Source organism: Hyla sarda, chromosome 2, assembly GCF_029499605.1.
Source record: "Hyla sarda isolate aHylSar1 chromosome 2, aHylSar1.hap1, whole genome shotgun sequence".
NCBI classification, from domain to species: Eukaryota; Metazoa; Chordata; class Amphibia; order Anura; family Hylidae; genus Hyla; species Hyla sarda.
The window spans coordinates 312536054-312548193 of NC_079190.1; the positions used below are offsets into that span (position 1 = coordinate 312536054).

The following is a 12140-nucleotide window of genomic DNA, read 5'->3' on the forward strand; positions in this document are numbered from 1 at the left end:
GTAAATTTTCGGCGATATTTGCATTCTTTCTTGGTGAAAAATTTTAAAATTTCATGAAAAATTTGAAAATTTTGCATTTTTATAACTTTGAAGCTCTCTGCTTATAAGGAATATGGATATTCCAAATAAATTATATATTGATTCACATATACAATATGTCTACTTTATGTTTGCATCATAAAATTGATGAGTTTTTACTTTTGGAAGACACCAGAGGGCTTCAAAGTTCAGCAACAATTTTCCAATTTTTCGCAAAATTTTCAAAATTGGAATTTTTCAGGGACCAGTTCAGGTTTGATGTGGATTTGAAGGGACTTCTGGTTAGAAATACCCGATAAATGACCCCATTATAAAAACTGCACCCCTCAAAGTATTCAAAATGACATTCAGTAAGTGTGTTAACCCTTTAGGTGTTTCACAGGAATAGCAGCAAAGTGAAGGAGAAAATTCAAAATCTTCATTTTTTACACTGGCATGTTCTTGTAGACCCAGTTTTTGAATTTTTACAAGGGGTAAAAGGAAAAAAATCCTCTCAAAATTTGTAACCCAATTTCTCTCGAGTAAGAAAATACCTCATATGTGTATGTCAAGTGTTCGGCGGGCGCAGTAGAGGGCTCAGAAGCGAAGGAGCAACAAGGGGATTTAGGAGAGTGAGTTTTTCTGAAATGGTTTTTGGGGGGCATGTCCCATTTAGGAAGCCCCTATGGTGCCAGGACAGCAAAAACCCCCACATCGCACACTATTATGGAAACGACACCCCTCAAGGAACGTAACAAGGGGTACGGTGAGCCTTAACACCCCACAGGTGTTTGACAACTTTTTGTTAAAGTCGGATGTGTAAATGAAAAAAAAATATTTTTCCACTAAAATGCTGGTTTTTCCCCAAATTTTACTTTTTTACAAAGGGTAGTAGGAGAAAATGCCCCCCAAAATTTGTAACCCCATTTCTTCTGAGTATGGAAATACCCCATGTTTGGACGTCAAGTGCACTGCGAGCGAACTACAATGCTCAGAAGAGAAGGAGCGCCATTGAGCTTTTAGAGAGATAATTTGTTTGGAATGGAAGTCGGGGGCCATGTGCATTTACAAAGCCCCCCGTGGTGCCAGAACAGTGGACCCCCCCACATGTGACCCCATTTTGGAAACTACACCCCTCACGGAATGTAATAAGGGGTACAGTGAGTATTTACACCCTACTGGCGTTTGACAGATATTTGGAACAGTGGGCTGTGCAAACAAAAAAATTAAATTTTTCATTTTCACGTACCACTGTCCCAAAAATCTGTCAGACCCCTGTGGGGCGTAAATGCTCACTGTACCCCTTATTACATTCCGTGAGGGGTGTAGTTTCCAAAATGGGGTCACATGTGGGTATTTATTTTTTTGCATTTATGTCAGAACCGCTGTAAAATCAGCCACCCCTGTGCAAATCACCAATTTCGGCCTCAAATGTACATAGTGCGCTCTCACTCCTGAGCCTTGTTGTGCGTTACAAATTTTGGGGGTCTTTTTTTCATTTTACCTCTTGTGAAAATAAAAAGTAAAGGGCAACACCAGCATGTTAGTGTAAAACATTTTTTTTTTACACTAACAGGCTGGTGTAGACCCCAACTTTTCCTTTTCATAAGGGGTAAAAGGAGAAAAAGCCCCCAAAATTTGTAGTGCAATTTCTCCCGAGTACAGAGATACCCCATATGTGGCCCTAAACTGTTTCCTTGAAATACGACAGGGCTCCAAAGTGAGAGAGCGCCATGCGCATTTGAGGACTAAATTAGGGATTGCATAGGGGTGGACATAGGGGTATTCTACGCCAGTGATTCCCAAACAGGGTGCCTCCAGCTGTTGCTAAACTCCCAGCATGCCTGGACAATCAGTGGCTGTCCGGAAATGCTGGGAGTTGTAGTTTTGCAACAGCTGGAGGCTCCGTTTTGGAAACACTGCTGTACAATACGTTTTTCATTTTTATTGGCGGGGGGGGGGGGGGGCAGTGTAAGGGGGTGTATATGTAGTGTTTTACTCTTTATTAGGTGTTAGTGAAGTGTAGTGTTTTTAGGGTACATTCACACTGGCGGGTTACGGTGAGTTTCCCGCTAGGAATTTGTGCTGCGGTGAAAAATTTGCCGCAGCTCATACTTGAAGCAGGAAACTTGCTGTAAACCCGCCCATGTGAATGTACCCTGTACGTTCACATGGGGGGGGGGGGGGGGCAAACCTCCAGCTGTTTCAAAACTACAACTCCCAGCATGCACGGTCTGTCAGTACATGCTGGGAGTTGTAGTTTTGCAACAGCTGGAGGCACACTGGTTGGAAAACCTTCAGTTAGGTTCTGTTATCTAACTCAGTATTTTCCAACCAGTGAGCCTCCAGCTGTTGCAAAACTACAACTCCCAGCATGCACGGTCTGTCAGTACATGCTGGGAGTTGTAGTTTTGCAACAGCTGGAGGCACACTGGTTGGAAAACCTTCAGTTAGGTTCTGTTACCTAACTCAGTATTTTCCAACCAGTGAGCATCCAGCTGTTGCAAAACTACAACTCCCAGCATGCACGGTCTGTCAGTACATGCTGGGAGTTGTAGTTTTGCAACAGCTGGCGGCACACTGGTTGGAAAACCTTCAGTTAGGTTCTGTTACCTAACTCAGTATTTTCCAACCAATGAGCCTCCAGCTGTTGCAAAACTACAACTCCCAGCATGCACGGTCTGTCAGTACATGCTGGGAGTTGTAGTTTTGAAACAGCTGGAGGCACACTGGTTGGAAAATACTGAGTTGGGTTCTGTTACCTAACTCAGTATTTTCCAACCAGTGTGCCTCCAGCTGTTGCAAAACTACAATTCCCAGCATGTCTGATCACAGAAGGGCATGCTGGGAGATGTAATTATGCAACAGCTGGAGGTACGCAACTACAACTCCCAGCATGCCGAGACAGCTGTTTTCTGTGTGGGCATGAGGAATTTGTAGTTTTGCAACATCTGGAGTGCTACAATTTAGAGACCACTGAACAGTGATCTCCAAACTGTGGACATCCAGATGTTGCAAAACTACAACTCCCAGCATGCCCAGACAGCAAACAGCTGTGTGGGCATGCTAGGAGTAGTAGTTTTGCAAGATCTAGAGGGCAGTATAGAGATCACTGTGCAGTGGTCTCTAAACTGCAGACCTCCAGCTGTTGCAAAACTACAAATTCCAGCATGCCCACACAGCAAACAGCTGTCTGTGCATGCTGGGAGTTGTAGTTTTGCAACATCTGGAGGGCTACAGTCTAGAGACCACTATAGTGGTCTCAGACTGTAGCCCTCTAGATGTTGCTAGGCAACTACTCACCGGCTTCCGTCGCATCCGGGAGCCGTCCTCTTCTGCCGCACGCCGCCGCCGATCACCGTCGCCGACCGCTGCCTCCGGAGGGGTAAGTGGTCTCCGGCGCCGCTCCTCTTCGTTTTCCCCGTTCTGCCCCGCCTATTGTGGGAGGGCAGGACGGGGAAAACGAAAGTAAACCCCTCCGCCCCTAATCTGCTATTGGTGGTCGCGTCTAGACCACCAATAGCAGAGATAGGAGGGGTGGCAACTCTGCCACCTCACTCCTATCGCTTTAGGGGGATCGTGGGTGTCTTAGACACCCGCGATCCCCCTTCTATTCCGGGTCACCGGGTCACCATAGACCCGTAATGACCCGGAATTGGCGCAAATCGCAAGTGTGAATTCACTTGCGATTTGCGCCGATCGCCGACATGGGGGGGTCTAATGACCCCCCCTGGGCATTTGCACGGGGTGCCTGCTGATAGATATCAGCAGTCACCCCGGCCCGGTCCCCGCCCGGCGCGCGGCGGGGGCCGAAATTCCCACGGGCGTATGGATACGCCCTTCGTCCTTAAGTACCAGGACACAAGGGCGTATGCATACGCCCTTCGTCCCCAACAGGTTAAAGAATTTGTTGACTATCTAAATATTAATAATATGAACATGCAGTTAACTAGTGTTCTCAGCCAAAAAACCTTAGAATTCCTTGACATTCGGATACGGGCCTCCCCCGATGGTCTTGTAACGGAAGGGTACAGAAAAACAATCGCACGAAATAGCATCCTACACTTTGGTAGTTCCCACCCATTACATGTAAAAAGAAACATTCCATTTAGTCAGTTCCTTCGACTAAAAAGACTGAATAGTTCCCCAGAAGTCTACGAGACTCAAGCAAGCGACTTTCGTGAACGACTCATAGAAAGGGGATATCCCCCTACTGTCACCCAAAAAGCGTATGAAAGAGTGAGTATCATGGATAGACGTGATCGCCTCTTTAAGCAAAACCGAAAAGTGAAAGACAGTGAGTCAGAACGTAAGTTCGTCTTCTCCTTCAATAACTCTTTGATGAACAACAAAATCAAGACAGCTATCCTCCAGCACTGGCATTTGCTACAGAATGATGAAGATCTAAAAAAGTCTACAAATCAGCGCCCCATAATTGCTTACCGTAAGAACAAAACGATTGCCAATGAACTTAAATCTCTACAAAAGAAGGAAGAATTAGTAACCAGGTCGCAATCTACAGACTGGTTATCCAGCCGAAATCTGCAAGGTAATTTTAAATGTGGCAATTGTAGCCTATGCCGATTCAATACGTGTGCCTCAGTATGTAATCTAGGAGGGGTGACACATAAAGTGTCTCAATTTATCACATGTAAGACCTCTTATGTGGTTTACTACATTATATGTCCTTGTCGACATTTCTATATCGGGAAAACCAAAAGACCCCTTCATATTAGGATTCGTGAACATCGTAGTAGCCTGCGGAAAGGTAGCGGAGCACCTAGGTTAGCTAGTCATTTGCATAACTGTCATAATATTGACCCAGATGTGCTCAGGTTTGGAGGACTGGAGAAGATTTCCCTGCCAGAAAGAGGGGGCAATAAGGACGTTTATCCTATTACAGCGTGAGGCCCGCTGGATCCTGAGATGTAATGCTCAGGGTCCGGCTGGACTTAACGATAGGTTGGATATGACCCCGTTCCTCCAAGATATTTGAGTCAGTATCTGTAGGATCTTTTCCTACAATTTTTCTTGACCTTTTCCTCCTTTCTAGTGGATTATATTGTTTTAGATGTACTAAATCTCTTCTTGATACCTCATCACCCTATTGTAGTTTGGGTTAGTACTATTACACATAAACACCCAACGTCTTTTTCTTCCTTTTCTTTTTATTTTAATTTTTCTCGTTGCTTTTCATTTAGTTCTCTATCTGCGGTGTTATATTGCCCTGCACACTTTTTGGTGTTAGAATTTAAATAATACATAGTTTGCTTTCGGTGATATTTGATTTTTTGGTGCGCTTATATGTAGCCATTTACGGTAGGATCCTCTTGCACTCTATCTCACTTTCTTTTCTGGCCCTGTGCGGTACCCGTAACTTTGTTGATACGTGGCCATGGTTACCAGCTAAGCCAGACGGGCCTTAAAAGAGGTGGCGCAATGACGTACTTCCGAGACCGGACGAAGCACATCCTTGTGCGAAATACCGGTATAGTCTCTGAGCGCTTCCTGCTACTAGCCGCGCCTGTGATCCCGGACGTGACTGCCGTTGCTGAGCGGTGAGTGCAGAAGCTCTTTCTTCTTTACTGTTGCTATATGATACTGTTGTTAGCTTTCTGCACCCCGCAGGACGGATCTACCTTGAGGACCCTGATGCTCCACAGTCGCCAGAGGGCTCGTAAATTAATATCCGCCATACGCTTACTATTGGTGGTTTGACCCTACATATGAGTGCTCTCCTCATGCTTGAAATATATCCCATTGTTTTTTCTCTTCTCATTTCAGATCCGTGTATCCTGTGGACTACTTCAGATTTGGTGGACTACAATGACCATTTTTTTTTTGTTTGTTTACTATAAAAAAAAAGGTTAATAAGGGCTTGCGGGGGAGTGTTTAAAAAAAGTTTTATAAATGTGTTTTTTTATTTTTTTATTTACTTTACAGGCTTAGTAATGGAAGCTGTCTAATACATGGAGTCCATTACTAGGCCAAGGCTTAGCGTTAGCCCTAAAAACAGCTAGCGCTAACACCCAATTATTACCTCGGTACCAACCGCCACAGAGGTGCCTGGAGAAGCCGGTAACAACAGGCCCAGAGCGTCAAAAATGGCACTCCTGGGCCTAGGCAGTAACAGGCTGGCATTATTCTGGCTGGGGAGGGCCGGTAACAATAGTCCTCACCCACACTGGTAACATCAGGCTGTTGCTTCTTGATTGGTATCTGGCTGAGAATGAAAATATGGGGAACCCCACATGTTTTTTCATTAATAATTCAATATTACAAAGAAAACACATAGGGTTCCACCTATTTTCATTCTCAGCCAGATACCAACCAAGCAGCAACAGCCTGACATTACCAGGGTGGGCGAGGACTATTGTTACTGGCCCTCCCCAGCCTAAATAGGGCCAGCCTGTTACCAACTAGGCCCAGGAGCGCTATTTTTGACGCTCCGGGCCTGTTGGCTATGGCTCTTCCCGACAACCCTGTGGTGGTGGGTACCGGGGTAATAATTGGGGGTTAGCGCCAGCTTCCCTACGGTTAGGGATCTGTGGAAGTGGCGTGTGCTGCGAAACGGACGTTGTCTCGTCTCTTCTCCCCCTCCCGACACCTGTACGTGCCTCTGCATCCATACCGAGTGTAGCGAGTTCTTTCTATTGATATATTATGGGACTTTGAGTCTTCATCATTATCACTGAGCACCAGACGGGTTGATGCAATTGCATTTTGGTATGGTATACCCGCTAGTCAGTATCTACACAAGGGATTGTGATTCCTGGGAATAAGAGCAGTGCCGACTGTGCCTTTCTTTCTATACTTTTTGAAGAAGGCTTGCAACTTTAATTTTGCTTACGTGCAACTTTCACACTTGATAAATTCACGACCACTGCAAAGTGAAAACTGAAAATTGCTTAGGTAGGGCTAATTGGTATTTTTTGCTTACCCACAAAAAATCGCTTAGGCGCATGTGCAACTTTTTGTGTGCCTTTTGTAAGCAAAAAATCCCCTTCTAAATCCCTAAATAAATCTCCCCCATAGTCTTTGTCATAGTTAAATTCTTCCAAGGTTTAAAACGATTAGTTGTCTTGATCGAGCCACTCGTAAGCAATTGGCATCAAGTCGTTTGATATTTTGTTGGGGCATTTCTGCTGCTCAGGAAATTGATGCTTTGTTGCGAATTTGTTAAAGCCAAATTTCAAGTTGGTCTTCTGTTACAGCAGCTCTCGACGTTGATGCTCGTGGTTTTGTTCAAGCCGAAATTCTGGTTGTTTTTCTGTTTCAGCGGCTCTAGATGTTAATGCTTTGTCACGGTTTTGTTCAAGCCAAGTTTTGTGTTGTTCCTCCATTTCATCAGCTTTTTTTCTCCATTTTCACGTTGCTTTGGATGTTTTTCATCCAATTGATGCATTTTTGGGTAGCATTGTTGAGTATATTGTGACTTCACCCAAACACTGTCTGTCTCACTCGCACAGCACGTATGCCTCAAAATGTCATCAGAATCGGTCTAGTAGTTGTTCTCTTTCATGACCGGTGTCACACCCCTCATCCGATCGCAACCAAACTTCAAATAAACAATCCTCATACTATACTATAGTTTCCCTGAAAATTCGGGTTGAGCGGTTTGGAAGTCCATAGAGAACAGAGATACATACATACATACATACATACATTTTTATATACACTCACATCACTGACTTACCCTGTAATTTTTGTTGCTAATAGCAACCAATAACACCTCAGTTTTCATTTCTCACATTGCTGAGGAAAAATAAAAGCTGCACTGTCATTGGTTGCTACTTCTTATACTGCTGAGTTAAAATAAACTATGCACTGTGATTGGTTGCTAGAGCCATTTCTTATACTGTTGAGGTAAACTGAAAGCTGCACTGCAATTGATTGTGATTTGCTGCTATTTTTTATACTGCTGATGTAAAATGCAAGCTGCGCTGTGATTGGTTGCTATGGGCAACACAGATTTTCTTTTGGACAGCCTATATGACAAATTAGTTTTTTCTCTTATATTAGCGGTGTCACGACCCCTCATCTGATCCAAACCAAACTTCACAGAAACAATGCTCATTTTCCTGAAGTCCATAGGGAACATACATACATACATGCATACATACATTTTTATATATATATAGATAATGATAACAGAAAGCAAAAACAACAAGGTATAAAGGCATAAGTGGGTATCATAGTAAGTGCTATTTACTCGTTTCAGAAACCAAGGTTAGAGAGAACCGAGAGGCAGGACAAACACAAACTAAAAAGGGTGCAAACAGAGAAGAGTTAGATTGAAGGGATCAGAGAAAAGGAAAAGCACAGAAGGCCTTATAGTAGGTCCGCCCTACCCACCATCCTGGCATCGGCAAAGGAAGTCAATCAAGGGCATTTCAGAGGCGCAATGGACATAAAATGTTTTTAAGAGATAATTAAATGGCTTTCTTAGTATTTTACCTTGTACTTCATTTGAATTAGTAGGTTCTACTGGTGAAGAATCATTTGTGTGTCCAACTTTCACAGCTACAGAACTGGAGGCAGTGTTACTCCTACAAGAAAAACGGAAAGTACTCTAAGTACTGTTTATATAAACTGTATAGGTATGCAACTGTAGGTATGCAACACACAAAAAGTAAAGAAACTGATAATCTTTCTATCACTAGTGATGGATAATGGTATGATAATGTTCCCCCCATATACAGTAGTTTTAACCCGTTAACCCCTTAGGGATGGAGTCCATTATGACCCTAAGGACGGGAGGAATTTTTGCAAATCTGACCACTGTCACTTTAAGCATTAATAACTCTGGGATGCTTTTACTTATAAATTTGATTCTGCGATTGTTTTTTCGTGACATATTCTACTTTATGTTAGTGGTAAATTTTCGTCGATACTTGCATCATTTCTTGGTGAAAAATTCTAAAATTTTATGAAAAATTTGAAAATGTTGCATTTTTCTAACTTTGAAGCTCTCTGCTTGTAAGGAAAATAGACATTCCAAATAAATTATATATTGATTCACAAATACAATATGTCTACTTCATGTTGGCATCATATAGTTGACATGTTTTTACTTTTGGAAGACATCAGAGGGCTTCAAAGTTCAGCAGCAATTTTCCAATTTTTCGCTAAATTTCAAAATAAGGAATTTTTCAGGGACCAGTTCAGCTTTGAAGAGGATTTGAAGGGTCTTCATATTAGAAATACCCCATAAATGACCCCATTATAAAAAACTGCACCCCTGAAAGTATTCAAGAAGACATTCAGTAAGTGTGTTAACCCTTTAGGTGTTTCACAGGAATAGCAGCAAAGTAAAGGAGAAAATTCAAAATCTTCCTTTTTCACACTCGCATGTTCTTGTAGACCCAGTTTTTGAATTTTTACAAGGGGTAAAAGGAAAAAAATCCTCTCGAGTAAGAAAATACCTCATATGTGTATGTAAAGTGTTCGGCAAGCGGAGTAGAGGGCTCAGAAGGGAAGTAGCAACAATGGGATTTTGGAGAGTGAGTTTTTCTGAAATGGTTTTTGGGGGGCATGTCACATTTAGGAAGCCCCTATGGTGCCAGGACACCAACCGCCCTCCCACATCGTGCACTATTATGGAAACTACACCCCTCAAGGAACGTAACAAGGGGTACGGTGAGCCTTAACACCCCACAGGTGTTTGACAACTTTTTGTTAAAGTTGGATGTGTAAATGAAAAAAACTTTTTTTTCACTAAAATGCTGGTTTTTCCCCAAATTTTACTTTTTTACAAGGGGTAATAGGAGAAAATGCAATTTCTTCTGAATATGGAAATACCCCATGTTTGGACATCAAGTGCACTGCGAGCAAACTACAATGCTCAGAAGAGAAGGAGCGCCATTGAGCTTTTAGAGAGATAATTAGTTTGGAATAGAAGTCGGGGGCCATGAGCATTTACAAAGCCCCCCGTGGACCCCCCCACATGTGACCATTTTGGAAACTACACACCTCACGGAATGTAATAAGGAGTACAGTGAGCATTTACACCCTACTGGTGTTTGACAGATCTTTGGAACAGTGGGCTGTGCAAACAAAAAAATTAAATTTTTCATTTTCACTGACCACTGTTCCAAAAATCTGTCAGACACCTGTGGGGCGTAAATGCTCACTGTACCCCTTGTTACATTCCGTGAGGGGAGTAGTTTCCAAAATGGGGTCACATGTGGGTATTTATTATTTTGCGTTTATGTCAGAACCGCTGTAAAATCAGCCACCCCTGTGCAAATCACCAATTTAGACCTCAAATGTACATAGCGCGCTCTCACTCCTGAGCCTTGTTGTGCGCTCGCAGAGCATTTTACTCCCACATATGGGGTATTTCCGTACTCAGGAGAAATTGTGTTACAAATTTTGGGGGTCTTTTTTTCCTTTTACCTCTTGTGAAAATAAAAAGTAAAAGGCAACACCAGCATGTTAGTGTAAAAAAAAATTTTTTTACACTAACAGGCTGGTGTAGACCCCAACTTTTTCTTTTCATAAGGGGTAAAAGGAGAAAAAGCCCCCAAAAATTTGTAGTGCAATTTCTCCCGAGTACGGAAATACCCCATATGTGGCCTTAAACTGTTTCCTTGAAATACGACAGGGCTCCGAAGTGAGAGAGCGCCATGCGCATTTGAGGACTAAATTAGGGATTGCATAGGGGTGGACATAGGGGTACTCTACGCCAGTGATTCCCAAACAGGGTGCCTCCAGCTGTTACTAAACTCCCAGCATGCCTGGACAGTCAGTGGCTGTCCAGAAATGCATGGAGTTGTTGTTTTGCAACAGCTGGAGGCTCTGTTTTGGAAACACTGCCGTACAATACGTTTTTCATTTTTATTGGGGGGGACAGTGTAAGGGGGTGTTTATGTAGTGTTTTACTCTCTATTAGGTGTTAGTGTAGTGTAGTGTAGTGCTTTGAGGGTACATTCACACTGGCGGGTTACGGTGAGTTTCCCGCTCATACTTGAAGCAGGAAACTTACTGTAAACCTGCCCGTGTTAATGTACCATGTACGTTCACATGGGGGGCAAACCCCCAGCTGTTTCAAAACTACAACTCCCAGCATGTACTGACAGACCATTCATGCTGGGAGTTGCCAAACTACAAATACCAGCATGCCCAAACAGCAAACAGCTGTCTGGGCATGCTGGGAGTTGTAGTTTTGCAACATCTGGAGGGCTACAGTCTAGAGACCACTATAGTGGTCTCAGACTGTAGCCCTCTAGATGTTGCTAGGCAACTTACTGGCTTCCGTTGCATCCAGGGAGCCGTCCTCTTCTGCCGCACGCCGCCCGCAGATCTCCGTTGCCGCCCCCCTATCACCGTCGCTCCGCAGCCTCCGGACAGGTAAGCGGACGTCGGCGCCCGGTCCTCTTCGTTTTCCCCGTTCTGGCCCGCCTATTGTGGGTGGGCTTGACGGGGAAAACGAAAGTAAAGCCCCCGATCTGCTATTGATTGTCGCGTCTAGACCACCAATAGCAGGGGTAGGAGGGGTGGCGCCACCTCACTCCTATCGCTTCAGGGGGATCATGGGTGTCATAGACCCGTATGACCCGGAATCAGCGCAAATCGCAAGTGTGTATTCACTTGCGATTTGCGCCAATCGCCGACATGGGGGGGTCTAATGACCCCCCTGGGCATTTGCATGGGGTGCCTGCTGATAGATATCACCCCGGACCGGTCCCCACCCGGCGCGCGGGTACTTTACTCCACAGGAAGCTCTTTTATTTTTGAATTTCCTTTCTGTCTGACCACAGTGCTCTCTGCTGACATTTCTGTTCATTTTAGGAACTTTCCAGAGTGGGTGCAAATCCCATAGCAAACCTCTCCTGCTCCAGACAGTTCCTAAAATGGACAGAGGTGTCAGCAGAGAGCACTGTGGTCAGACTGAAAAGGAAATTCAAAAAGAACATAACTTCCTGTGGAGCAAATAGAAGCTTATAAGTACTAAAAGGATTAAGGTTTTTAAATAGAAGTAATTTACAAATCTGTTAAATTTTCTGGCACCAGATTATTTAAAAAAAAAAGTTTCCCAGGGTACCCCTTTAAGGACAATGGAGTTTTTTTTTCATTTTTGCCCTTTTCTTTTTCCCTCCTCGCCTTCTAATAGCCATAAC

General features: G+C 43.7%; 1 protein-coding gene across 15 annotated transcripts in view; it reads right to left on the bottom strand.

The window, feature by feature from the left end:
• Positions 1 to 12140, bottom strand: part of DCAF6 (DDB1 and CUL4 associated factor 6) — a 1246835-nt gene that overhangs the window by 526265 nt on the left and 708430 nt on the right. For all 15 annotated transcript variants that reach the window (XR_008888854.1, XM_056557692.1, XM_056557704.1 and 12 more), the window contains one exon: positions 8476 to 8567. Coding sequence is in view for 14 of the 15 variants with exons in the window: in XM_056557692.1 (XP_056413667.1) it covers positions 8476 to 8567 (92 nt within the window). In the remaining variant the exon portion in view is untranslated. The remainder of the gene's footprint in view (positions 1 to 8475; positions 8568 to 12140) is intronic.